Below are 27757 nucleotides of genomic sequence, written 5' to 3' on the forward strand. Positions count from 1 at the left end.
TTTGATCCCCAATAATTTTAGTGGGATTTGTTTTTAACTCTTATTGCTCAAGAAATAATAATGAATTCAAAACAATAATGTTATGAATTATTGATGTATTTAAGGCTGCAATTACTTCACATCAAAAAGTCCACTTTGACATTTTTTGCATTTTTTGTGTTTTTTCCATAAAAACCAGGGTTTTGAGTAAAAGGGAATACAACATAAACAAATTGAATTCATATGAATGTACAGATCTAAAGATGATCGAGAGGTTTAAGCATTACATAAAAACATTATGAAAATGATTATATGATTTGTTTTTATTATGTTTATGACTGAGACCCTTCTGGGTCCCAAACTTGAGTGAAGCACTAATATATATATATATACATACATAACATTGATTCATTAATATTTTTATGAAATGACAGCTCGAAAGAATAAAGAGGCATGATTTTAGAATATTGGATTTTTTTTCCTAAAAAAAAAATGTATATATATATATATATATATTATACATTTAGATTAGAGATATTATAGATTTTTTTTTACCCTTAACTATTCAGGGCTCCGATTATTTCACATCAAAAAAATTCAACTTTGAAATATTTTGGGGAGAAAATATTGCATATTTTGTGTTTGCCGTATCAATAAAAAAGTTTCCTTTGACAAAAAAAGAACTAAACATAAAACATATTATAAACTTATTATAGACGGATAGAGCAGAAGTTGGGACTCAAGCATTGAAAGTAAAAAAAAAAAAAAAAAGACTTATTTTTAACACATTAATGAGTCTAGCACTTTTTGATCCCCAATAATTTTAGTGGGATTTGTTTTTTAACTGTCTTTGCTCAAAAATAATAATGAATTTTAATCAATGATGTTATGAATGATTGACCTATTTAAGGCTCCAATGACTTCACATCAAATAGTCCACTTTGACACTTTGTGTTTTTGCCATAAAAAGCAGGGTTTTGAGAAAAAGGGCATACAACATAAACAAATTGAATTTATATGAAGATACAGATCTAAAGTGGTTCAAACATTGAATGAAAACATTATTAAAATGATTATATGATTTGTTTTGAATATTTTTATGACTGAGACCCTTCTGGCTCCCAAACTTGAGTGAAGCACTAAGGATAAAAAAATCTATAATCTAAATCTATAATCCTTTTTTTTTTTTTTGGGCGGGGGAAAAATTCTAATATTCTAAAATCATGCCTCTTTTTTCTTTTGAGCTGTCATTTCATAAAAATAGTAATAAATCAAAATGATTGTTATGAATTATTGACCTATTCAAGGCCCCCATTATTTCACATCAAAAATTCCACTTTGAAATATTTCTGGGAGAAAATATTGCATCCAAACTTGAGTGAAGCACTAAAGGTAAAAACAATCTAAAATATCTATAATCTTTATTTTTTATTTTTTTATTTTATTTTTGGAAAAAAATCTAATATTCCGAAAATATGGTCTGATTACAACACAGGTGTCAAACTCTAACCCGTGTCATCATTCTATCTGGCCCGCAAACACCTGGACATGATATATGTTAATAAAGTACTTCATATTTTCTCACTAAATGTAAATAATCTTTTTCATTTTGACAGAAAAAAGATATGTACTGCTTGAAATTGCATGCCTTTTAAACTTTAATAGTATCCATTATTGCAGCAAATAATACAGTATATTATCATACTTTCCAAACATGTTTTTGTCAAAATAAAAATACTTAAGTTTACAGCAAACTATTAGAGATGTCCAATAATGGCTTTTTTGCCGAAGTCTGATATTCTGATATAGAACATGTTAAAACAAAAAGAAAGCAGATATCAACAGTAAATGAACAAGTAGATTAATCATTCATTTTCTACTGCTTGTCCTTCATAATGTGTACAAAATAATAGGTGTATAAATGACACAATATGTTACTGCATATGTCAGCAGACTAATTAGGAGCCTTTGTTTGTTTACTTACTACTAAAAGACTAAATTACAATAATAAACATATGTTTAATGTACCCTGAGATTTTTGGGTTAAAATAAAGCCAATAATGACATTTTCTGTGGTCCCCTTTATTTACAAAAGTTTTATTTACATTTTTGTACCGGTACCAAAATATTGGTATCGGGACAACCCTAACTGTGTGTCCCGATACCAGTTAGGTATCGGGACACACAAGGTGCTGTGGACAGTCACCTTACAAAATGGCATTTAACCTCTTGAGCCCCAAGCAGTTTGTTAACATGCTTTTTTTTTTTGATTATTTTTCTTTGCTTTTGGGCTTATTGGAGCCTGATTAGAATGAAAACTAAGAATCATCTTTTGATATGATGTACTTAGTCAGTAAGTACACATACGTGTACTTCATTTTTAGTGACATGCTAATTATTATTTTTACACTTTTTTTTTCCAAATTCCATTGTATATTATACTCTTCTGACAACACCAGATGGCAGTATAAGTGTCCACATAAGTGGCCATAAGACCCCAAGTCAGCGGTGTACACAATTTTGGAAATAAGAGATGAAAGGTGCTGTCCACGCATGTGGCCACTAAGCCTTTAGAGGTATGAAGTAACTTATTTGATCTTATGTTTCCTTATTTGTCTTGTGATGGCAGAGCACAGAATGACAGATTTAAAAGCGTACTAATATTGTCTTGCGTTCTGTTGCAGTTCTGTTCCCTGCTCTTCGGATCAGTGCTTCCCCCATCCTCTCAGACCACCACTCAGCCGATGAGCGGCCAAGAGGTTCTGGCCAGTGACAGTGGAGACGACACTTAGGTAGACCGACCGATGGACGATAAAACAATCTGTTATTATAAGTCATCAACTTTGCATTTTTATTTTTTTTTTATTTTGGAGAAAATAAGGCTAATAGCAACCACCATGCACGAGTGTCAAAACAAAGTTATTTCCTTTTTTATTATTATTATCATTGGTGTACAGTAGGCCTGGGCAATTATTTTGACTCAGGGGCCACATTTAGAAAAAAAAATGTGTCTGGGGGCCGATATATGTATATCTATGTATGTATATACCCTATTTCCTTGAATTGCCGCCGGGTATATAGTATGCGCCTGCCTAGAATTACTACCGGGTCAAACTCGTTAAGCAAAATAATTACCGCCGGCTCAGGATTAAAACTCGTTTCGCAAAATATTATTTTTACTAACGCATGTCTAGAATTTCCGCCAGGTCAAACTTGTTTCGCAAAATAATTAGCATATGCCTAGAATTTCCACCGGGTCAAACTCGTCACGTCACGAGTGACATTTCACCTGTCATCATTTTCAAAATGGAGGAGGCTGATTTCAATAATTTGAAATCGCATAAAGGGAAGAAGATTAAGAGCTATTCAGTAGGATTTAAGGTCCAAGCTATTGTATATGCTCAAAAGAACAGTAAGCAGCTATGTTTTATTAATATACCGTAGCTGCGTGTGTCAAATATGAGTCATTAAATGACTCCTGCCTCCTGGTGGTAGAGGGCGCTAGTGATCTTTCTTGCGACAACTCGGCTGCAGAAGAAGTGACAACAAGCAGCAAGAGTGAGCAACGATCGTTTATTTTTTCCTCTCGCTTGCACTTTTAACATGGAGGATTACATATCTAAAATAAAACAGTTTTCTTTCAATCGAAGCAGGAGGTAATAAAGGAAGATCTCCATCTAGACAAAGAGACTTTTAAAACTGAAGAAAGATAAGGAAGACTTCTATAAACAAGTTATCGATGCTTTTGATCAGAAGGAGCTGCGCATGGACTTCATTTATAAGTAAAGGTAAGACCATAATAATGTTTTTTTATTAAATGTGCTTTTCATGATGGTATCCTTACATCACACTCAAATTTATAAGCGCAGGCCTAAATTTACCACATGCCTTTGGTAAACGCCGGAGTGAGAAGAGGTTTAAATTAATTAGCGTCCCGGCGACAATTCAAGGAAATACGGTATATATATAAATATACGCACACGCACACACAAACATATATAAGCTGTGACAATCTGCTGTCCAATATGTGTGTTTGGGTCCTATTTTTAGGAAAACCAATAAAAAACACACATTAATGCCTGATTGAATTCTAAAAACGTTATGACGGACCGCCCACATCTGCGGTCCTCTCAAAGGTTTCTCATAGTCATTCTCATTGATAGATAGATTGTACTTTATTGATTCTTTCAGGAGAGTTCCCTCAGGAAAATTAAAAATGAATGTCGTTGTGGCTTGTGCAGCCCTTTGAGACACTTGTGATGTAGGGCTATATAAATGAACATTAATTTATTGATAGACAATGGCAGCTATACTTTTCATCTTAAAAATCTAAATAAAATTATTTGGGAATGTCCGGCGGGCCAGATTGAAAAGCTTAGCGTGTCGCATGTGGCCCCGGGCCTTATATTGCCCAGGTCTGGTCTACAGTGTGATCTTTGGGAATCGTGGAGCACCCGTGGTTTGTGTTGGAGGAGCTTTGAGGAAAGCCAACAGAACTTCCAAAGCATGTCAAGAAATGATGAACATGACAAGAAGTGTTAAAAGTAAGATTCAGCAGAGGTAAAATAACTTTTCATTGTTTCTCTTTGGACCTGGAAACTTTGCCCCCTAGTTTGCGGTTTCCTTCTCTCTCCCTCCTCCTCCTTCTTCTCCCTCTCCTCCTTATCCTTCCTGTCCTGCCGATCCCGCCACCACCACCTCCTCTTCTCCAGCCGCCTCCCCTCCTCCATCAGTTGGTCGCTAAAGTCCTGGATCAAGATAGTTGGGACTTGGAGTCTGCACTCCACCTTCTGCTTGCTCTTTTTGGGCTGCTTACGTTTAGCTGCTTCGGAGGGAGGAACGGCTGGGGTCAGGGTGAGACCGGGGTTGATGAAGAGATTTTTTGAGAGCCGGCGCGTTAATCCGGACGACTCGCAGATGCAGACGTCGCCCGAAAAGCTCGTCGCAAGCTCACCGGCGCCTTTCCTCTCCTGAGCAGGACTCTCAGTCTCCTTGCAGACTTCTGTGGCCGTTGTTTCCTTATTTGCTTCTTTTTGTTCACCTTTGGTACCTCCTTGCTGATGATTGCATTGAACAAGGGTGTTGGTCTCACAAAGTGGATGATCAGTTGCTAATTGTTGCTGTGTCTGGGTCAGCGCCTGTACGTGGCCTGACATCTCCTTACGGAGCCCCGCTGATGACTCAGTTCTGTGGTCTTCATCCACGCCTCCCTTTGATGAGCTCCTGTCCTCGCTTACTTTTGGGGACTCGCAGTTTTTGGCAGCTTGCATCATTTCCACTCTTCTTACGACTTGAATTTCTGCCATGGATCCTGGTCTACGTGCGTCGCTGCCGCCTGTATCCTCCTCAAAGTTCAACTCGCTGCAGCTCCTCCAGTCCTTGGCTTGCATCGACAGTTGCCGGGCAACCTTCTCCCCGCCTTTTTTCCACCTCGAAGTAGACAACAGCAGGCTGGAGGCCGAGCGAGTGAGGGGCACGAAAAAATTCTCCGGCTCTCTCTCTCGGTCGAGTTGAGCCCAGGCCATACGGTAACCCTGGCAGCGACCTCTGGGGTCAAAGGTGGACGAGGGTCTGTCTTTTCTCCACTTTGCCAGCTCCTTTTCTGTGTGCCTCCCCAGATCGCTGGCTGATAGCGGTATAGCACACACCTGAAATAGATGTCATCACTGTTTAATAGCAAGAAGGGTATAATACAATTCTCACTGCAATGTAATTTCACCTATTTGGGGTAAAAATATTTTTTGCAAACAAGTAATTATAGTCTTCAAATAATGTGTCGGTGCTGTCTAGAGCTTGCCAGCGTAACCATGTTATCCATCCATCCGTCCATTTCCTTCCGCTTATCCGAGGTCTGGTCGATGGGGCAGCAGCCTCTGCAGGGAACCCCTTACTTCCCTTTCCTTGGCCACTTCGTCCAGCTCCTCCCGAGGTGTTCCCAGGCCAGCCGGGAGACATAGTCTTCCCAACGTGTCCTGGGTCTTCTCCATGGCCTCCTACCAGTCGGACATGCCCTAAACACCTCCCTAGGGAGGCGTTCGGGTGGCATCCTGACCAGATTCCCGAACCACCTCATCTGGCTCCTCTCCATATGGAGGAGCAACGGCTTTACTTTGAGCTCCTCCCGGATGGCAGAGCTTCTCACCCTATCTCTAAGGGAGAGCCCCACCACCCGGCGGAGATAGGTTGTACCTGTGATCTAGTCCTTTCGGTCATAACCCAAACCTCATGACCACACCGGATCGATACAGCGTCCGCATTACTGAAAACGCCGCACCGACCTCACGATCCACTCTCCCCTCACTCGTGAACAAGACTCCTAGGTACTTGAACTCCTCCACTTGGCGCAGAGACTCCTCCCCAACCTGGAGATGGCACTCCACCAATTAACAGGCGAGAACCATGGACTCGGACTTGGAGGTGCTGATTCTCATTCCGGTCGCTTCACACTCGTCTGTGAACCAATCCAGTGAGAGCTGAAGATCCTGGCCAGTTGAAGCCATCAAACCACATCATCTGCAAAAAGCAAAGACCTAATTCTGCGGCCACCTTACCGGATCCCCTCAACGTCCTGACTGCGCCTAGAAATTCTGTCCATTAAAGTTATGAACAGAATCAGTGACAAAGGGCAGCCTTTGCGGAGTCCAACCCTCACTGGAAACGTGTCCGACTTACTGACAACAATGCGGACCAAGCTCTGTGTCAGAGCTTGGTCCGCGTAACAGTAGGTAGGTAGGTAGGTAGGTAGATGGATAGATAGATAGATAGATAGATAGATAGATAGATAGATAGATAAATAGATAGTGTGGGCGGCATGGCGTAGTGGGTAGAGCGGCCGTGCTAGAAACCTGAGGGTTGCAGGTTCGCTTCCCACCTATTAACATCCAAAATCGCTGCCGTTGTGTCCTTGGGCAGGAATCTTCACCCTTGCCCCCGGTGCCGCTGACACCGGTGAATGAATGATAAGTGAATGTTTGGTGGTGGTCGGAGGGGCCGTAGGCGCAAACTGGCAGCCACGCTTCCGTCAGTCTACCCCAGGGCAGCTGTGGCTACAAATGTAGCTTACCACCACCAGGTGTGAATGAATGATGGGTTCCCACTTCTCTGTGAGTGCTTTGAGTATCTAACAATAGGAAAGCGCAATATAAATCTAATCCATTATTATTATTATTATTATTATAGTACTTTATTGATTCCTTCAGGAGAGTTCCCTCGAGAAAATTAAAACTCCAGCAGCAGTGTACAGAGTTCAGATCGAATTCGAAAAGTAACAAGTAAATAATGGGGGTATAAATGGAAACAAAATAGAAAAGTATTACAATAAGAATGAAAATTAAAAGCAACAATGAGAATAAAAAAATATAACAGTAAAATAAGAATATAACAAGAGAAACTCGGCAGTAGTGACCATGTTATGAAAATGTATTGCACTGTTATTGTTTTGCATCCACTGTCATCCGAGTTTTAACAATCAAGAATATTTCAGTTGTTTTTATCCTTCTTTGTGGGGACATTGTTGATTGTCACGTCATGTTCGGATGTACTTTGTGGATGCCATCTTTGCTCCACAGTAAGTATTTGCTGTCGTCCAGCATTCTGTTTTTGTTTACTTTGTAGCCAGTTCAGTTTTAGTTTCATTCTGCATAGCCCAGTGTTGTTCAACCTTTTTTGAGTCAAGACACATTTTTTGCATTGAAAAAATACAGAGGCACACCATCAGCAGAAATCTTTAAAAAACGAAACTCAATTGACAGTAAAAAGTCGTTTTCGCAATTGTTGGATATGACTTTAAAGCATAAGCAGGCATGCATGACTATAGCTCTTGTCTCAAAGTAGGTGTACTGTCACCACCTGTCACATCACACCCTGACTTATTTGGACTTTTTTTGCTGTTTTCCTGCGTGTAGTGTTTTACTTCTTGTCTCGCGCTCATATTTTGGTGTCTTGTTCTCTTTTTTTGGTAGTTTCATGTCTTCCTTTGAGCGATATTTCCCGCATCTACTTTGTTTTAGCAATCCAGAATATTTCAGTTGTTTTTCTCCTTCTTTGTGGGGACATTGATGATTGTCATGTTATGTTCGGGTGTACTTTGTGGACAGCGTCTTTGCTCTACTGTAAGTCTTTGCTGTCGTCCAGCATTCTGTTTTTGTTTACTTTGTAGCCAGTTCAGTTTTAGTTTCATTCTGCATAGCCCAGTGTTGTTCAACCTTTTTTGAGTCAAGACACAGTTTTTGCATTGTAAAAATACAGAGGCACACCATCAGCAGAAATCTTTAAAAAACGAAACTCAATTGACAGTAAAAAGTCGTTTTCGCAATTGTTGGATATGACTTTAAAACATAACCAAGCATGCATGACTATAGCTCTTGTCTCAAAGTAGGTGTACTGTCACCACCTGTCACATCACACCCTGACTTATTTGGACTTTTTTTGCTGTTTTCCTGTGTGTAGTGTTTTACTTCTTGTCTTGCGCTCATATTTTGGTATCTTGTTCTCTTTTTTTGGTAGTTTCATGTCTTCCTTTGAGCGATATTTCCCGCATCTACTTTGTTAAGCAATCCAGAATATTTCCGCTGTTTTTAATCCTTCTTTGTGGGTACATTGATGATTGTCATGTCATGTTCGGATGTACTTTGTGGACGCCATCTTTGCTCCACAGTAAGTCTTTGCTGTCGTCCAGCATTCTGTTTTTGTTTACTTTGTAGCCAGTTCAGTTTTAGTTTCATTCTGCATAGCCCAGTGTAGTTCAACCTTTTTTAGTCAAGGCACATTTTTTTCATTGAAAAAATACAGAGGCACACCATCAGCAGAAATTTTTAAAAAACGAAACTCAATTGACGGTAAAAAGTTGTTTTCGCAATTGTTGGATATGACTTTAAAACATAACCAAGGATGCATGACTATAACTCTTGTCTCAAAGTAGGTGTACTGTCACCACCTGTCACATCACACCCTGACTTATTTGGACTTTTTTTGCTGTTTTCCTGTGTGTAGTGTTTTACTTCTTGTCTTGCGCTCATATTTTGGTGTTTTGTTCTCTTTTTTTAGTAGTTTCACGTCTTCCTTTGAGCGATATTTCCCGCATCTACTTTGTTTTAGCAATCCAGAATATTTCAGTTGTTTTTATCCTTCTTTGTGGGGACATTGATGATTGTCATGTCATGTTCCGATGTACTTTGTGGACGCCGTCTTTGCTCTACTGTAAGTCTTTGCTGTCGTCCAGCATTCTGTTTTTGTTTACTTTGTAGCCAGTTCAGTTTTAGTTTAATTCAGCATAGCCCAGTGTTGTTCAACCTTTTTTGAATCAAGGCACATTGTTTGCATTGAAAAAATACAGAGGCACACCATCAGCAGAAATCTTTAAAAAACGAAACTCAATTGACAGTAAAAAGTCGTTTTCGCAATTGTTGGATATGACTTTAAAGCATAAGCAAGCATGCATAACTATAGCTCTTGTCTCAAAGTAGGTGTACTGTCACCACCTGCCACATCACACCCTGACTTATTTGGACTTTTGTGCTGTTTTCCTGCGTGTAGTGTTTTACTTCTTGTCTTGCGCTTCTATTTTGGTGTCTTTTTCTCTTTTTTTGGTATTTTCCTGTAGCAGTTTCATGTCTTCTTTGAGTGATATTTTTCACATTTTCTTTGTTTTAGCAATCAAAAATATTTCAGATGTTTTTATCCTTCTTTGTGGGGACATTCTTGATTGTCATGTCATGTTCGGATGTACTCTGTGGACGCCATCTTTGCTCCACAGTAAGTCTTTGCTGTCGTCCAGCATTCTGTTTTTGTTTACTTTGTAGCCAGTTCAGTTTTAGTTTCGATCTGTGTAGCCCAGTGTTTTTCAACCTTTTTTGAGTCAAGGCACATATTTTGTATTGAAAAAATACAGAGGCACACCATCAGCAGAAATCTTTAAAAAACGAAACTCAATTGACTATAAAAAGTTGTTTTCGCAATTGTTGGATATGACTTTAAAACATAACCAAGCATGCATGACTATAGCTCTTGTCTCAAAGTAGGTGTACTGTCACCACCTGTCACATCACACCCTGACTTATTTGGACTTTTTTTGCTGTATTCCTGCGTGTAGTGTTTTACTTCTTGTGTTGCGCTCATATTTTGGTGTCTTGTTCTCTTTTTTTGGTAGTTTCATGTCTTCCGTTGAGCGATATTTCCCGCATCTACTTTGTTTTAGCAATCCAGAATATTTCAGTTGTTTTTATCCTTCTTTGTGGGGACATTGATGATTGTCATGTCATGTTCCGATGTACTTTGTGGACGCCATCTTTGCTCTACTGTAAGTCTTTGCTGTCGTCCAGCATTCTGTTTTTGTTTACTTTGTAGCCAGTTCAGTTTTAGTTTCATTCTGCATAGCCCAGTGTTGTTCAACCTTTTTTGAGTCAAGGCACATTTTTTGCATTGAAGAAATACAGAGGCACACCATCAGCAGAAATCTATAAAAAAAACAAACTCAGTCGACAGTAGCTCTTGTCTCAAAGTAGGTGTACCGTCACGACCCTGACTTATTTGGACTTCTTGCTGTTTTCCTGTGTGTAGTGTTTTACTTTTTGTTTTGCGCTCTTATTTTGGTAGCTTTTTCTGTTGCCGTTTCATGTCTTCCTTCAAGCGATATTTCCCATATCTACTTTGTTTTAGCAATCAAGAATATTACATTTGTTTTTATCCTTCTTTGTGGGGACCTTGTTGATTGTCATGTCATGTTCGGATGTACATTGTCTCTGCTCCACAGTAAGTCTTTGCTGTCGTCCAGCATTCTGTTATTGTTTGCTTTGCAGCCAGTTCAGTTTTAGTTTCGTTCTGCATAGCCTTCCCTAAGCTTCAATGCCTTTTCTTAGAGGCACTCACCTTTTGTTTATTTTTGGTTTAAGCATTCGACACCTTTTTACCTGCACCCTGCCTCCCGCTGATTCCGACGTCTACAAGGCAATTAGCTACGGGCTGCCACCTAGTGATATGGAAGAGTATTACACGGTTACTCTGCTGAGCTCTAGACAGCACCGACACTCAACAACAACACATCATTTGCGGACTATAATCACTGGTTTGCAAAAAGTATTTTTAACCCAAATAGGTGAATCTCCCATGGCACACCAGACTGTATCTCACAGTGGTTGAAAAACACTGGCACAGTCATATAGTACTTAGCAGCCGTTCTAATCATGTTGACCTCACCTCTGCTATGAAGTCGTCCTCCACCTCATGGACCTCACATCGGACGTCCCTCAGCCTCTGCAGAGTCTCCAACTGGCCCTGACACTCCCTCCTTTGCTCGGCCCGACCCAGCACCCTCCGCACCAGCACCACCGCCACCTTCAGCAGCACCCCCACCCCTGACAGGCCACAAGGGTAACTATTAGAGACCGGCGTGATACTCCCAATATTGCCATCTTAATTGATGTCGGCGGTGTGCGAGAGGGGCTTACCGTTGCAGAAAAACAGGTCCCAGACTCGCAGCAGCGCGCTGAAGGGCAGGTGGCGCGTGAACAAGCACATCAGCCAATCGGTGGCGAACATGAGGGGCTCCACGCCGTGCTGCTGCAGGTGTTTGTGTGCGGGAGGACATGTTCTTCTTAAAAGCCAGGTCAGAAGAGTGGCGTCGAACAGGACTCCCTCCTTGGTGACACACGGTTGACAAAAGCGTTCACGGAGGCATCGCTGCAGAAACACTGGTAAAGCCGGGCATCCTCACCAGGAGAGGGCTGTAGTATCCAGGGAGGTAGCGCTCACTAAGTTGCACCAGACACCAGAAGGCCTCCTGTCCATGTCGGCGTACACAAGACAAAGACAATGAGTACAATTTTTTACTGTTGTGTGCGGATATACAGTCGTGGTTGTCAGAGTTAGTTTGTGACATACCCCAAAATGCAGAGAGGGAGGCAGGCATTGAGTAAGGAAACATGGTTTAATAAAACACTTATACAAAACCAAACAAAAGGGGTACAACAAAAAGCGCGCACGAGGCGGATAACAAACTAAAAGAGCTAGCATGGGAGCTAGAAAACAAAAGGAGCTTAGCATGGAAGATAGCAAAAACAAAAAAGGCCTAGCGTGGAAGCTAGCGAGTAGCGAGCAGGAAACAGAAATCATTATGTGTAGTACAAAGACAACTTGGTAGCAGGGAACAAAAGACAGTAAGCTACAAACTGCTACCGAAATCTAGCTTACCGCTACGCTGCAATGACACGACACGACAGGAGCGACAATACAGAAGTAACAATAATCCAGCCCTGACTGGATGGAAAGACAGGTCTAAATAGGAGCGGGCTGATTGACACCAGGTTTGGCCAGGTGCCAATCAGCCGCAGATGAGGGGACACAGCTCTGAGGGAGAAAGACAGGAAACTGAAAAAATAAGAGCGCTGACCGGAACTAAAGACAGGAAATACTACACACACACAGAGGAAAAACTAAAACACAAACAAACTGTCAGGGGCAAGCCTATACAGTGGTCAAAAGATATTAATTCTTCAACATTTTAGAACTGTTATCGCTGTTTCTTCCAATAACTAAAAATGGCAACGCTACAGGAAAAAACACATTTGTTCCTAATGGCCCCCCAAAACATGTTATTCCTCATTTATTTTAACACAAACTAACGCAATTATTTGTCAGTGCTTCTCAAATATTTGTTTAAGCCTTCTCTAAAGAAGAAAAAATGTCATGCCTCTCCTTACACTCTGCCGCCATATGTAAATATATATATATGTTTATATATATGTATATATATATAATATGTGTGTGTGTGTGTGTGTGTGTGTGTGTGTGTGTGTGTGTGTGTGTGTGTGTGTGTGTGTGTGTGTGTGTGTGTGTGTGTGTGTATCACATTGAGGAAGTTAGGCTCAATGGCTACAATGTCATGCACAACTTTTGGAAGCAGGGCTATGGCCCTGCGATGAAGTGGCGAATTGTCCAGGGTGTACCCCGCCTTCCGCCCGATTGTAGCTGAGATAGGCGCCAGTGACCCCAAAAGGGAATAAGCGGTAGAAAATGGATGGATGGAGGGTTTTAAAGCATGATACTGATAAAGCATGTTTCCCCGGTGGGGGAACAGGTGTCCGCCCCACAATTTGAGAAGAACTTCTCTACGTTAAGATGTTTAATCAAACTTTTTCCACCAACGGCTGCCTCCTGTAAACTCAGACGCTGGATGATGACTTTTATATTTTAAAATAAAATAATGAGGTGGAAAAAAAGAAAACATTATATATTGTATTTTCAAAGACAAAGCTTTGTGTTATTAGAACAAATAAACATTCCAGACTTTTTGTTTTACATTATGCCTTTTTATATATATATATATATATATATATATACACACCACACACACAATGTTTCAGTAGCAAGGCACCCTTGCAGAAAACAGTAAATATGAGTTGCTGCATACAGTGCTTGGAAAGGGGGGTAAACAGCACCATCTAGTGGACAAATGTAAAAAGTACAATTGCAATGTTGCCACATACAGTATTTTGAAAGGGGGTAAATAGCACCATCTGGTGGACAAAGTACAATAAAAAGTACAATTGCAAGCCAAGGATATATATATATATATATATATATGTATATATATATATATATATATATAATATATATATATATAAAAATGTGTCGAGCTGGATGCACACACCCCTGCTCGCTCTTTTGACATCCTTGGCTTGCAATTGTACTTTTTATTGTACTTTGTCCACCAGATGGTGCTATTTACCCCCTTTCAAAATACTGAATGTGACAACATTGCAATTGTACTTTTTATATTTGTCCACCAGATGGTGCTGTTTACCCCCCTTTCCAAGCACTGTATGCAGCAACTCATATTTACTGTTTCCTGCCAGGGTGCCTTGCTACTGAAACATTAAGTGTGTGTATATTTTTCTGTTTAGAATGCTTTATTGTGTGAATGCTCCAAACATTCACACATGCTTTTCTACACCAAAATGCATCTATTTCCTCTTCTTCTTCTACTATTTCTCCTTCTTCTTCTCCAGATTTTGGCGCGCTCTACCTTCCACATTTTTCACCTGATTCAAAGCCTTCCAACTTCAAACTTTTCAGCCTATTCGGGAATCGCGGGCTTTCCCTTTACAAATTCCAAACATTCCCAGGTTTCTCAGTTTTCCGGGAAATTTTACCTATTTAAAATGAATTGGCCATTTTTCAAACTTTCACTCTTTCCACATTTTTCAACCTATTCATACAATTCCAACATCAACACATTCCACTCACCCTGGACATTCAAACTACTATTTTTCCACGTTCAACAAATTTCCAGGAATTCCTGTTTGTTTGTTTTTTTAACCCAATTTCCAACTTTTTCATTTGACTACTCCTTCTCCTTTTTTCATCCCATTTCAACCGTTCCACTGTCCAAACGTTTTTCTTAGTCTTGACAAAAAAAACTAGTTGCTTTAGGAACTATAAAATTCCTGGTTTCACCAAAATTCCAGGAATTCTATTATACCATTTCTCAATTAATAAACTGTTACTACTTCAACAGTTCTTCACCGATTTGAACAATTCCAACACCAACCAATTCAGCTCATTTAGGACATTTATCCATCCATCCATCCATTTTCTATCGCTTGTCCCAATCTTTTTTTTTTTTTTAATCCAGCTTTTCCAAATTTCCAGGAAGTTCCTATTGAAATGAATGCGACATTTTTCCAAACCATTCCAACATCAACACATTCCACTCACCTTGGACATTCAAACTAACATTTTTCCACGTTCAACAAATGTCCAGGAATTCCTGTTTTTTGTTTTTTTTACTCAATTTCCAACCTTTTTCGTTTGACGACTCCTTTTCCTTTTATCATCTCATTTCAACCGTTCCACTGTCAAAACATTTTTCTTAGTCCAGACAAAAAAACTAGTTGGTTTAGGAACTATAAAAGATTCCTGGTTTTCCCGAAATTCCAGGAATTCTGTAAAACCATTTCTCAATTAAAAAAACTGTTTCTATGTCAACATTTCTTTATCAATTTGAACAATACCAACCATTTCAACTCATTCAGGACATTCAATCATTTAAAAAATAACCCGCTTTTCCGGAATTTCCAGGAAGTTCCCATTGAAATGAATAGGACATTTTTCCAAGTTGCACTATTCACACATTTTTCAAGCTATTCAAACCATTCCAACATCAACACATTCCACTCATCCTGGACATTCAAACTACCATTCTTCCACATTCAACACATTTCCAGGAATTCCTGGGTTGTTGTTTTTTAACCTAATTTCCAACCTTTTTCGTTTGACTACTCCTTTTCCTTTTATCATCTCATTTCAACCGTTCCACTGTCAAAACATTTTTCTTAGTCCAGACAAAAAAACTAGTTGGTTTAGGAACTATAAAAGATTCCTGGTTTTACCGAAATTCCAGGAATTCTGTAAAACCATTTCTCAATTAAAAAAACTGTTTCTATGTCAACATTTCTTTATCAATTTGAACAATACCAACCATTTCAACTCATTCAGGACATTCAATCATTTAAAAAATAACCCGCTTTTCCAGAATTTCCAGGAAGTTCCCATTGAAATGAATAGGACGTTTTTTCCAAGTTGGACAATTCGCACATTTTTCAAGCTATTCAAACTATTCCAACATCAACACATTCCACTCATCCTGGACATTCAAACTACCATTTTTCCACGTTCAACAAATTTCCAGGAGTTCCTGGTTTTCTTTAACCCAATTTCCAACCTTTTTTGTTTAACTTGTCCTTTTCCTTTTTGCATCCCATTTCAACCGTTCCACTGCCCAAACATTTTTCTTAGTCCAGACAAAAAAACTACTTGGTTTAGGAACTATAAAAGATTCCTGGTTTTCCTTAATTTCCAGGAATTCTATAAAACCATTTCTCAATTAAAACAATGTTACGACTTCAACATTTCTTGACCGATTTGAACAATTCCAACACCAACCATTTCAACTCATTCAGGACATTCAGTCATTTAAAAATTAACCCGATTTTCCCAAATTTCCAGGAAGTTCCCATTGAAATGAATAGGACATTTTTTCCAGGTTGGACCATTTGCACATTTTCCAACCTATTCAAACCATTCCAACATCAACACATTCCACTCATCCTGGACATTCAAACTACCATTTTTCCACGTTCAAAAAATTTCCAGTATTTCCTGGTTTTCTTTAACCCAATTGCCAACCTTTTTTGTTTAACTTGTCCTTTTCCTTTTTGCATCCCATTTCAACCGTTCCACTGTCCAAATATTTTTCTTAGTCCAGACAAAAAAAAAGTAGTTGCTTTAGGAATATAAAAGATTCCTGGTTTTCCCAAATTTCCAGGAATTCTATAAAACCATTTCTCAATCAAAAAAATGTTACAACTTCAACATTTCTTGACCGATTTGAACAATTCCAACACCAACCATTTCAACTCATTCAGGACATTCAATCATTTAAAATAGAAATTAGCTTTTCCAAATTTCCAGGAAGTTCCCATTGAAATGAATAGGACATTTTTTCCAAGTTGCACAATTCGCACATTTTTCAAGCTATTCAAACCATTCCAACATCAACACATTCCACTCGTCCTGGACATTCAAACTAACATTTTTCCACGTTCAACAAATTTCCAGGAATTCCTGGGTTATTTTTTTTAACCTAGTTTCCAACCTTTTTCGTTTGACTACTCCTTTTCCTTTTTTCATCTCATTTCAACAGTTCCACTGTCAAAACATTTGTCTTAGTCCAGACAAAAAAACTAGTTGGTTTAGGAACTATAAAAGATTCCTGGTTTTCCCAAAATTCCATAAAACCATTTCTCAATTTAAAAAAACTGTTACGACTTCAACATTTCTGGACCGATTTGAACAATTCCAACACCAACCATTTCAACTCATTCAGGACATTCATTCATCCATCCATCCATTTTCTACCGCTTATTCCCTTTTGGCGTTGCGGGGGGCGCTGGCGCCTATCTCAGCTACAATCTGGCGGAAGGCGGCGTACACCCTGGACAAGTCGCCACCTCATCGCAGTCAGGACATTCAATCATTTTCAAAAAAATTCTCAAATTTCCAGGAAGTTCCCATTAAAATGAAAGGGACATTTTTTCCAAGTTGAACAATTCCCACATTTTTCAACCAATTCAAACCATTCCAACATCAACACTCATCCTGGACCTTCAAACTAACATTATAAAAGGTCCAAATCAAATTCCAGTTTTCCTGGAAATTCAAACTCTTTAACATTCAAACTATTCTTACATTCACACTACATTCTGTCAGAATTTCACTTCAACTTCAGCATTGGAGTGTTCACACACAATTCCTTTAGGAATTGCCTCATCTCGTATGTAAATATGTTTGTTTTTTAAAAACATTTTTTACATTTTGTCAAACACAAGACTGAAGTTATGTAGTACTGGCATTCAAAAATAAATAATAAAATGTACTAATGTTTCAGGCATAAGTTATTTAAAACATGTATTTATTTAAAGGCCTACTGAAATGAGATGTTCTTATTTAAACGGGGATAGCAGGTCCATTCTATGTGTCATACTTGATCATTTCGCCATATTGCCATATTTTTGCTGAAAGGATTTAGTAGAGAACATCCACGATAAAGTTGGCTACTTTTGGTCGCTAATAAAAAAGCCTTGCCTGTACCGGAAGTAGCAGACGATGTGTGCGTGACGTCACGGGTTGTGGAGCTCCTCACATCCGAACATTGTTTACAATCATGGCCACCAGCAGCCAGAGCGATTCGGACCGTGAAAGCGACGATTTCCCCATTAATTTGAGCGAGGATGAAAGATTTGTGGATGAGGAAAGTGAGAGTGAAGGACTAGAAAGAAAAAAAATGACGAGGGCAGTGGCAGCGATTCAGATGTTATTAGACAAATTTACTAGGATAATTCTGGAAAATCCCTTATCTGCTTATTGTGTTACTAATGTTTTAGTGAGATTATATGGTCGTACCTGAAAGTTGGAGGGGTGTGGCCACGGGTGTGGTGACCGCCAGTGTCTCTGATGGAAGCCACGTTTCTTGACGAGGCAAAGCAAAGGCAGCCGTTGGGGCCGGGCTGAGATTTTTATTTTCCCCCTCATTCGGGGGCGGCCGGTTGGAGGAGGCAAGACAGTCCGCAGCTGCCTCTTTGACAGGTGCACGAGGAACGACGCAAGCTCCGCTCATGTCTACGGTAAGAGCCGACTTATTACCACCATTTTCTCACCGAAACCTGCCAGTTGACATGTGGTCGGGAACCAAGTTCGCTTGACCTCTCTGTTCCATAGTAAAGCTTCACTGTCATCTTTCGGGAATGTAAACAAGGAAACACCGGCTGTGTTCGTGTTGCTACAGGCGGCCGCAATACACCGCTTCCCACCTAAGTCTTTCTTCTTTGACGTCTCCATTATTCATTGAAAAATTGCAAAAGAGGCTGATTTCAATACCGGTAATTTGAAATCGCATAAAGGGAAGAATATTAGGAGTTATTCAGTAGAATTTAAGGTTCAAGCTTACATCACACTCAAGTTTTTACTGCATACCTTTGGTAAGTGCCGGAGTCAGAAGAGGTGTTAAAAAAATTAGCGCATGCTTACTTTTACCACATGCCTTTGGTAAGCGCAGGAGTGAGAAGAGGTTTTAAAATAATTAGCGCCCCGGCGGCAATTCAGGGAAATACCGTATACAGTGGGAGCGATTCAGATGTTATTAGACAAATTTACTAGGATAATTCTGGAAAATCCCTTATCTGCTTATTGTGTTACTAGTATTTTAGTGAGATTATATGGTCGTACCTGAAAGTCGGAGGGGTGTGGCCACTGGCGTGGTGACCGCCAGTGTCTCTGATGGAAGCCACGTTTTCTCGACGAGGCGAAGCGAAGGCAGCCGCTGGGGCCGGGCTGAACTTTTTCCCCCCCTCCTCCACGGTGGAAGCATCCCACGTTCGGGGGCGGCCGTTCGGAGGAGGCAAGAGAGCCCGCAGCTGCCTCTTTGACAGATGCACGAGGAACGACGCAACCTCCGCTCATGTCTACGGTAAGAGCCGACTTATTACCACCATTTTCTCACCGAAACCTTTTGGTTGACATGTGGTCGGGAACCATGTTCGCTTGACCTCTCTGTTCCATAGTAAAGCTTCACTGTCATCTTTCGGGAATGTAAACAAGGAAACACCGGCTGTGTTCGTGTTGCTACAGGCGGCCGCAATACACCGCTTCCCACCTACGTCTTTCTTCTTTGACGTCTCCATTATTAATTGAATAAATTGCATAAGATTCAGCAACACAGATGTCCAGAATACTGTGGAATTATGCGATGAATCCAGACGACTTATAGCTGGAACAAAATGTCCGCTACAATCTGTGACGTCACGCGCACGCGTCATCATACCGCGACGTTTTCAACAGGATACTTCGCGCGAAATTTAAAATTGTAATTTAGTAAACTAAAAAGGCCGTATTGGCATGTGTTGCAATGTTAATATTTCATCATTGATATATAAACTATCAGACTGCGTGGTCGCTAGTAGTGGCTTTCAGTAGACCTTTAAAGTGGAAAAGAATCTTGTTCGATATTTTTACAGGGGCTTTCTAAGACTTTTTCTGTCAATATAGGGACCAATGTTTTTATTTGGGATTCATTGTGGGTGGATAGGAACAAAGTAGAAGTACCTCAGCTGGCATGTTCATCAAGAGGACCGCAGCCACCGGTCCTTGAGCCTGACAATAGCCGTCCTCTGGCTTGAACTGAGTGAAAGCTTTCAAGACTCTGAACAATCCTCGCTGCCTAAACACAAGCAGGTGTGATAGGATGCTGAGAAACGGCAGCAGTGAATACCAGCGATGACGTAATGCGGCTTACCCGTGTCCCTCCTTGGAGAGGAACATCTCGTGGAAAGGAAACTGTCGGTCCAGATCTCTCTGGATGACGTCCACCCACTTCTGCAGCCCGGCCTTAGAGTCCAGACGCTGACACCACATGTTGTGTCTCCTTTTATCTATCAGCTCAATTTTACTGAAATTCTTGAGTTTGTTTGTTTTTTTACCTGATAGAGGTGTTTGTTGTTGTTCATCCTGTTGGTGGCGCCACAGAGCAGAGGCCAGCACTTTGCTCTAAGTGAGGATGGGATACCTTTCTGACACTGAACTTTCACCTGCAACCAACATGGAGGGTTCTAGATGGATAGAGACGGATGGACGGATGGACGGACACACCATGTTATTCTTCTTGAACAAGATGCTCTCCCATTGGTCCATGATGTGGATCCACTTGGCTTCCCTCTGCCTGACAAGTTGAGGGCGCGGGCCCACAGTCCTGCTGACACATTGCACACAAACACTCAAAAAAAGGCTTTTAAAGGCCTACTGAAACCCAAAACTACCGACCACGCAGTCTGATGGTTTATACTAAAAAGTATTTAGTCAGCCAGCGATTGTGCAAGTTCTCCCACTTAAAATGATGACAGAGGTCTGTAAGTTTCATCATAGGTACACTTCAACTGTGAGAGACAGAATGTGAAAAAAAAAATCGAGGAATTTTAAATGAATGTGGAAAATAAGTATTTGGTCAACCATTCAAAGCTCTCACTGATGGAAGGAGGTTTTGGCTCCAAATCTCATGATACATGGCCCCATTCATTCTTTCCTTAACACGGATCAATCGTCCTGTCCCCTTAGCAGAAAAACAGCCCCAAAGCATGATGTTTCCACCCCCATGCTTCACAGTAGGTATGGTGTTCTTGGGATGCAACTCAGTATTCTTCTTCCTCCAAACACGACGAGTTGAGTTTATACCAAAATGGATACATGGATGATACAGCAGAGGAGTGGGAGAATGTCATGTGGTCAGATGAAACCAAAATAGAACTTTTTGGTATAAACTCAACTCGTGGTGTTTGGAGGAAGAAGAATACTGAGTGGATCCCAAGAACACCATACCTACTGTGAAGCATGGGGGTGGAAACATCATGCTTTGGGGCTGTTTTTCTGCTAAGGCAGGGGTGTCAAACTCAAATACAGAGTGGGCCAAAATTTAAAACCGAACAAAGCCGCGGACCGAGGTTGAACAAATTAACCTTTTAATAGGGACCCAAACGAGTTTTGCATTGAATATTGAACAAGCAAGGCTTATATAACTTTATAGTGAGATGCACAATCGAGTTTCAAATAATAATAATAATCAAAAAAATATCAATGGCATATCAAAATTTAAATATAAATTGAATGCCTCTTTTCGGCGGCGGGGTTGAGGTGAACGGGGTTTGGTGATAGCGGGGGTTGTATATTGTAGCTTCCCGGATGAGTTGGTGCTGCAAGGGATTATGGGTATTTGTTCTGTTGTGTTTATGTTGTGCTACGGTGCGGATGTTTTTTTTTTTGTTTTTTTGTAACATTCTCTCGGTGGATTTTTTTTTAATGTGGACACCCCTGAGTTATCCATCCATCCATCCATTTTCTACCGCTTGTGAGTTATTTGTTCAAAATTGTAAATTTTTTTCACATTACATCACACATTTTTGCTCTTGTTTTTTGTTAACGTTCTGTTTATTTTTTTAATTTGGACATTCCTGAGTTATTAGTATAAAATTGTAAAAAAAAAAATTCACATTACATCACACATTTATGCTCATGTTTTTTTTTAACATTCTCTCTGTTGATTTTTTTTTTTTATGTGGACATCCCTGAGTTATCCATCCATCCATCCATTTTCTACCGCTTGTGAGTTTTTCATAAAATATTTGTACGTTTTTTTTTCTCATTACATCACACATTCTTGCTCATGTTTTTTTTTAGTTTTTTTTACATTCTTGCTGTTGATTTTTTTTAAAAATGTGGACACCCCTGAGTTATTCGTATAAAATTCTACGTTTTTTTCTCAATACATCACACATTTTTGCTCATGTTTTTTAATTTTTTTTACAATTTCTCTGGTGATTTTTTTTTTTTCATGTGGACACCTCTGAGTTATTTGTATAAAATTCTAGGTTTTTTTCTTAATACATAACACATTTTTGCTCATGTTTTTTGCTAACGTTCTGTTGATTTTTTAAATTTGGATATTCCTGAGTTATTAGTAAAAAAATTGTAAAAAAAAATTCACATTGTGAATTATATTTATATAGCGCTTTTTCTCTAGTGACTTAAAGTTCCATTCAAACCAGTGTGGGTGGCACTGGAAGCGGATGGGTAAAGTGTCTTGCCCAAGGACACAACGGCAGTGACTAGGTTGGCAGAAGCGGGAATCGAACCTGCATCCCTCAAGTCGCTGGCACGGCCACTCTACCAACCGAGCTAAACCGCCACATTACATCACAGATTTTAGCTCATGTTTTTTTTAACATTCTCTCTGTTGATTTTTTTTTTTTTATGTGGACATCCCTGAGTTATTCATCCATCCATCCATTTTCTACCGCTTTTGAGTTTTTCGTAAAATATTTGTACGTTTTTTTTTCTCATTACATCACACATTCTTGCTCATGTTTTTTTTATTTATTTATTTATTTTTTAAATTCTTGCTGTTGATTTTTTTGTTTAAATGTGGACACCCCTGTGTTATTAGTATGAAATTGTCCATTTTTTTCTCATTACATCACACATTTTTGCTCACGTTTTTTTTTTTTTTTACATTCTCTCTGTTGATTTTTTTTATGTGGACACCTCTGAGTTATTCATATAAAATCCTACGTTTTTTTCTCAATACATCACACATTTTTGCTCATGTTTTTGTTTTTTTTACATTCTTGCTGTTGAATTTTTTGGAGTTATCCATATAAAATATTCAAATTTTTTTCTCATTACATCACAAATTTTTGCTTGTGTTTTCTTTACATTCTTACTGTTGTTGTTTTTTTCTAAATGTGGACACCCCTGAGTTATTAGTATAAAAATGTCAGTGTTTTTTTCTCATTACATCACAAATTTTTGCTCACGTTTTTTTATTTTTTTACATTCTCTCTGTTGATTTTTTTTTATGTGGACACCTCTGAGTTATTCATATGCAATTCTACGTTTTTTTCTCAATACATCACACATTTTTGCTCATGTTTTTTTTTTTTTTTCATTCTTGCTGTTGATTTTTTTTTAAATGTGGACACCCCTGAGTTATTTGTATAAAATTGTAAAAAAAAAAAAAATTCTCATTACATCACACATTTTTGCTTGTGTTTTCTTTACATTCTTACTGTTGTTGTTTTTTTAAATGTGGACACCCCTGAGTTATTAGTATAAAAATGTCAGGGTTTTTTTCTCATTACATCACACATTTTTGCTCATGTATTTTTTTTTTTTTAACATTCTTACTGTTGATTTTTTTTTTTTTTTTTGGACACCCTTAAGTTATTAGTATAAAATTGTACGTTTTTTTTTTGTCATTACATCACACATTTTTGCTCACATTTTTTTATTTTTTTACATTCTCTCTGTTAATTTTTTTTTATGTGGACACCTGAGTTATTCGTATAAAATTCTACGTTTTTTTCTCAATACATCACACATTTTTGCTCACGTTTTTTTATTTTTTTACATTCTCTCCGTAGATTTTTTTTGAGTTATTTGTATAAAATTTTACGTTTTTTTCTCATTACATCACACATTTTTGCTCATGTATTTTCTTTCTTTTTTTTTTAACATTCTTACTGTTGATTTTTTTTTTTTTTGGACACCCTTAAGTTATTAGTATAAAATTGTAAGTTTTTTTTCTCATTACATCACACATTTTTGCTCATGTTTTTTCATTTTTTTACATTCTTTCTGTTAATTTTTTTTTATGTGGACACCTGAATTATTCGTATAAAATTCTACGTTTTTTTCTCAATACATCACACATTTTTGCTCATGTTTTTTTATTTTTGTACATTCTCTCTGTTAATTTTTTTTATGTGGACACCTGAGTTATTCGTATAAAATTCTACGTTTTTTTCTCAATACATCACACATTTTTGCTCATGTTTTTTTATTTTTTTACATTCTCTCTGTTAATTTTTTTTATGTGGACACCTCTGAGTTATTCGTATAAAATTCTACTTTTTTTTTCAATACATCACACATTTTTGCTCATGTTTTTTTTTTTATATTCTTGCTGTTGATTTGTTTTTAAATGTGGACACCCCTGAGTTATTTGTAGAAAATTGTCAGGGTTTTTTCTCATTACATCACAAATTTTTGCTCACGTTTTTTCATTTTTTTACATTCTTTCTGTTAATTTTTTTTAATGTGGACACCTGAATTATTCGTATAAAATTCTATGTTTTTTTCTCAATACATCACACATTTTTGCTCATGTTTTTTTTTTTTTTTACATTCTTGCTGTTGATTTTTTTTTAAATGTGGACACCCCTGAGTTATTTGTATAAAATTGTCAGGGTTTTTTCTCATTACCATCCATCCATCCATCCATTTCCTACCGCTTATTCCCTTTTGGGGTCGCGGGGGGCGCTGGCGCCTATCTCAGCTACAATCGGGCGGAAAGCGGGGTACACCCTGGACAAGTCGCCACCTCATCGCATTTTTGCTCATGTTTTTTTTATTTTTTAACATTCTCTCTGTTAATTTTTTTTTATGTGGACACCTGAGTTATTCGTATAAAATTCTACGTTTTTTTCTCAATACATCACACATTTTTGCTCACGTTTTTTTATTTTTTTACATTCTCTCTGTAGATTTTTTTTGAGTTATTTGTATAAAATTTTAAGTTTTTTTCTCATTACATCACACATTTTTGCTCATGTATTTTTTTTTTAACATTCTTACTGTTGATTTTTTTTTTTTTTGGACACCCTTAAGTTATTAGTATAAAATTGTACGTTTTTTTTCTAATTACATCACACATTTTTGCTCACATTTTTTCATTTTTTTACATTCTCTCTGTTAATTTTTTTTTATGTGGACACCTGAGTTATTCGTATAAAATTCTACGTTTTTTTCTCAATACATCACACATTTTTGCTCATGTTTTTTTATTTTTTTACATTCTCTCTGTTAATTTTTTTTATGTGGACACCTCTGAGTTATTCGTATAAAATTCTACTTTTTTTTTTCAATACATCGCACATTTTTGCTCATGTTTTTTTTTTTTTTTACATTCTTGCTGTTGATTTTTTTTTAAATGTGGACACCCCTGAGTTATTTGTATAAAATTGTCAGGGTTTTTTCTCATTACCATCCATCCATCCATCCATTTTCTACCGCTTATTCCCTTTTGGGGTCGCGGGGGGCGCTGGCGCCTATCTCAGCTACAATCGGGCGGAAGGCGGGTTACACCCTGGACAAGTCGCCACCTCATCGCATTTTTGCTCATGTTTTTTTTTTTTTTTCAACATTCTCTCTGTTTATTTATTTTTTTTATGTGGACACCTGAGTTATTCGTATAAAATTCTACGTTTTTTTCTCAATACATCACACATTTTTGCTCTTTTTTTTTTTTTTTAACATTCTTACCGTTCATTTTTTATTTTTTATTCGAACACCCTTAAGTTATTAGTATAAAATTGTACGTTTTTTTCCTCATTACATCACACTTTTTTGCTAGTGTTTTTTTAACATTCTCACTGTTAATTTTTTTTAATGTGGACACCCCTGAGTTATTAGTATAAAATTGTCAGTTTTTTTCTCATTATATCACAATTTTTTTAAAACATTTTTACTGTTCTTTTTATTTGGACACCCCTGTGTTAACATAATGTTATTTGCACGGTCTTATAATTGCCAAAGTGTCAAATTGTTAAAAGACATGCAGCATACAAATTTCTTTAGTGAGCCCGATGAAGTACTTTATTGGGGCACATTAGTTTTAAGCTGTCGCGGGCCGCATAAAATGAATCGACGGGCCAGATCTGTCCGTCATAGCCATGGAGTTTTGCAATGTACTATAACTAAATATCTCTTCAATGGTACGAGGAGAAGAGTGTTACACTGAAGTCGACCCTCATAAATGCGCTGCATACTTGTTGTTGTACAACGTCCAGGAAACAGGAAAACCACACGGCAGCCAAGTGCCTGAGGCTCCATGGCAACAGGTGAGCGTGTAGTCAGTGAAGAAAGTTAGATAGAAGAAAAGTAGAGGAGGCATTTCTCATTAAGAGTCATATCGGTTGACCTTCCAGTTGCATATTATAAATAAAAATAATAATAAATTCCATTTTAGGCCTGTTGCCTTTTACAGTCTATACATGTGGTTGGGGACTGAGATTTTCAGTACCTGAAACCCCGACCACAGACACAAGCCTGCCTTCATGCGAGCGCAAAAGGAGGAACTGCTCACCGAGCTTCAGATCCATCGGACACGATGAAGCCAAAACGATCCGTCTCAAGTCCGAAGCTGCCTTCAGACCCCGGTTCAGATCCACGCTTGTCCTGCTCACTGCACATCCCTGGTCCCGGTCTGGATGGACTCAGCATTTTACTGAAAGAAGAGAAGGAGTAACAGTCCACCATTCGCTCGTCTTCATCGGACAGGGTCTCACCTGGAAATCAAAATGAGGCTTTGGTTGTGGCGTTTGAAAGCAATGATCTTCTTGCATGTCCTCTGGCGATGAACAATGACTGACTTCCTCTTACTTGCTTGTGCTTTTCTCTCTCTGCTGCCATCTCCCACTGACAGTGACGCATGATGTCACCTCAAATCTACTTCTCTCCACCCACGATACACTTTTATGGAAAAATATGACACATAAGAGGTGAGACATTTGTGTTGTGCTTCCTTTTTTTTGGCGTGGTCGAAATTACTTTGTTATTTAAAACAAAAATTGAAATAAAATTAAAGCTGCAAGCAGTGATGGACGGGACCGACTTTTGCTGGTGTTTCCTGCCTTTACCTACCTTCCCTGCATCCTGGGGTGACACTGGTGCTTATTTCTGTCACCCATAATGTTTGAAAAAAGGTGACGGGTTGTATAAAACTTTTGATTTCTGCTGAAGGATGTCAATTATTAAAACATAGGCCTAAGTGAGACCTACACAGGAGTTTTTGTTTCATGTCCCTCCGACATTTCTATCGGAATGTTACTCACTCACAGATGTCATTTTGATATTTTGCTGTAAAAAAGGTCAGTGAATGAATGTATATATTTGTGGGCGCTCTGAAGTGGAAAAGGGGTAGGATTAAATAAGCTTTGCTTCTTCCTACTCCTTTTCGGACATGATGTATTGTGTATTACGAAATGATGAAATTACCTGATGTATAATGTTGTATGTATGTCATGTTTGAAATAAACTAAGAAAAGAAAAGAAGTCACAAGCAGTTTTGTCTGTGTTTTCTTCCTAGGAGCAGTTTTGTCTGTGTTATATTCCTAGGGGGCGCTAGAGCGCAATTTAGAGTTTTGGGTTGTTTTTTTTTTTATTAGATCGCAATTTTTGCCAGTCCTGATGTGTGTGTCCAGTTTGGTGAGTTTTGAAACATTTTAAGGGGGTCAGATTACAGCTCAAAGAGGCAAAAATTACATTTTTTTTAGGAAACTTTGCACAGGGGTTCTTTGAAGGCGCGTAAAATCAAAACCGGAGCAGTTACTACAACTCTTTTAATAACTTTTATCAGAAGGGTTCAATCTCTTTCCTGTGCGAGTTTGAAGCCGACACAACAAACGCACTCAGAGAAGATAATGTTTGAAAAAAGGTGATGGCTTTTTACAAAACTTTTGTTTTGAAGGGGTAATTGCAAACTTCCTGTTGATTTCTGCTGAAGGATGTCAACTATTAAAATGTAGGTCTAAGTGAGACCTATATAGGGGTTTTTGTTTCATGTCTCTCCGACATTCCTACCAGACGTCACAAGCAGTTTTGTCTGTGTTTTCTTCCTAGG

At 38.5% G+C, this 27757-nt stretch overlaps 2 protein-coding genes across 6 annotated transcripts in view; one reads left to right on the top strand and one right to left on the bottom strand.

Annotated features, from left to right (window-relative positions):
• LOC133552667 (cell cycle checkpoint control protein RAD9A-like) overlaps positions 1 to 4062 on the top strand; it is a 20654-nt gene extending 16592 nt beyond the window's left edge. For both annotated transcript variants that reach the window (XM_061900026.1, XM_061900024.1), the window contains exon 12: positions 2664 to 4062. In XM_061900026.1, coding sequence (XP_061756010.1) covers positions 2664 to 2771 — 108 coding nt within the window. In that variant the 3' untranslated portion in view covers positions 2772 to 4062. The remainder of the gene's footprint in view (positions 1 to 2663) is intronic.
• On the bottom strand, positions 1625 to 26558 carry LOC133552665 (carabin-like). 4 transcript variants are annotated; one of them, XM_061900022.1, is made up of 10 exons: positions 26424 to 26558; positions 26222 to 26362; positions 20179 to 20281; positions 20010 to 20117; positions 19826 to 19932; positions 19636 to 19750; positions 11690 to 11755; positions 11424 to 11613; positions 11173 to 11330; positions 1625 to 5627 (listed from the first exon to the last, which is right to left on the bottom strand). In XM_061900022.1, the coding sequence occupies exons 2-10, from the start codon at positions 26356 to 26358 to the stop codon at positions 4518 to 4520; spliced, it is 2094 nt and encodes a 697-aa protein (XP_061756006.1). In that variant the 5' UTR covers positions 26359 to 26362; positions 26424 to 26558; the 3' UTR covers positions 1625 to 4517. The 4 variants fall into 4 exon arrangements, with proteins under 4 accessions (XP_061756006.1, XP_061756005.1, XP_061756002.1 ...); XM_061900021.1 differs by having other exon boundaries at positions 11424 to 11610; positions 26222 to 26555; XM_061900018.1 differs by having other exon boundaries at positions 26222 to 26554.
• Between the last annotated feature and the right edge of the window lie 1199 nt (positions 26559 to 27757).

Source organism: Nerophis ophidion, linkage group LG05 (genome assembly GCF_033978795.1).
Source record: "Nerophis ophidion isolate RoL-2023_Sa linkage group LG05, RoL_Noph_v1.0, whole genome shotgun sequence".
In the NCBI taxonomy this organism is placed as follows: domain Eukaryota; kingdom Metazoa; phylum Chordata; class Actinopteri; order Syngnathiformes; family Syngnathidae; genus Nerophis; species Nerophis ophidion.

Bases quoted from the DNA above. Each gene is read 5' to 3' on its own strand.
- LOC133552665 (XM_061900018.1), bottom strand. From the start codon at position 26,394: ATGGTGGACTGTTACTCCTTCTCTTCTTTCAGTAAAATGCTGAGTCCA. The intron at 11,756-19,635 runs GTACTTCTACTT...CGACATGGACAG, and splicing joins TGATGAACATGCCAGCTGAG to GAGGCCTTCTGGTGTCTGGT. The intron at 11,614-11,689 runs GTGAGGATGCCC...TGTGTCACCAAG, and splicing joins GATACTACAGCCCTCTCCTG to GAGGGAGTCCTGTTCGACGC.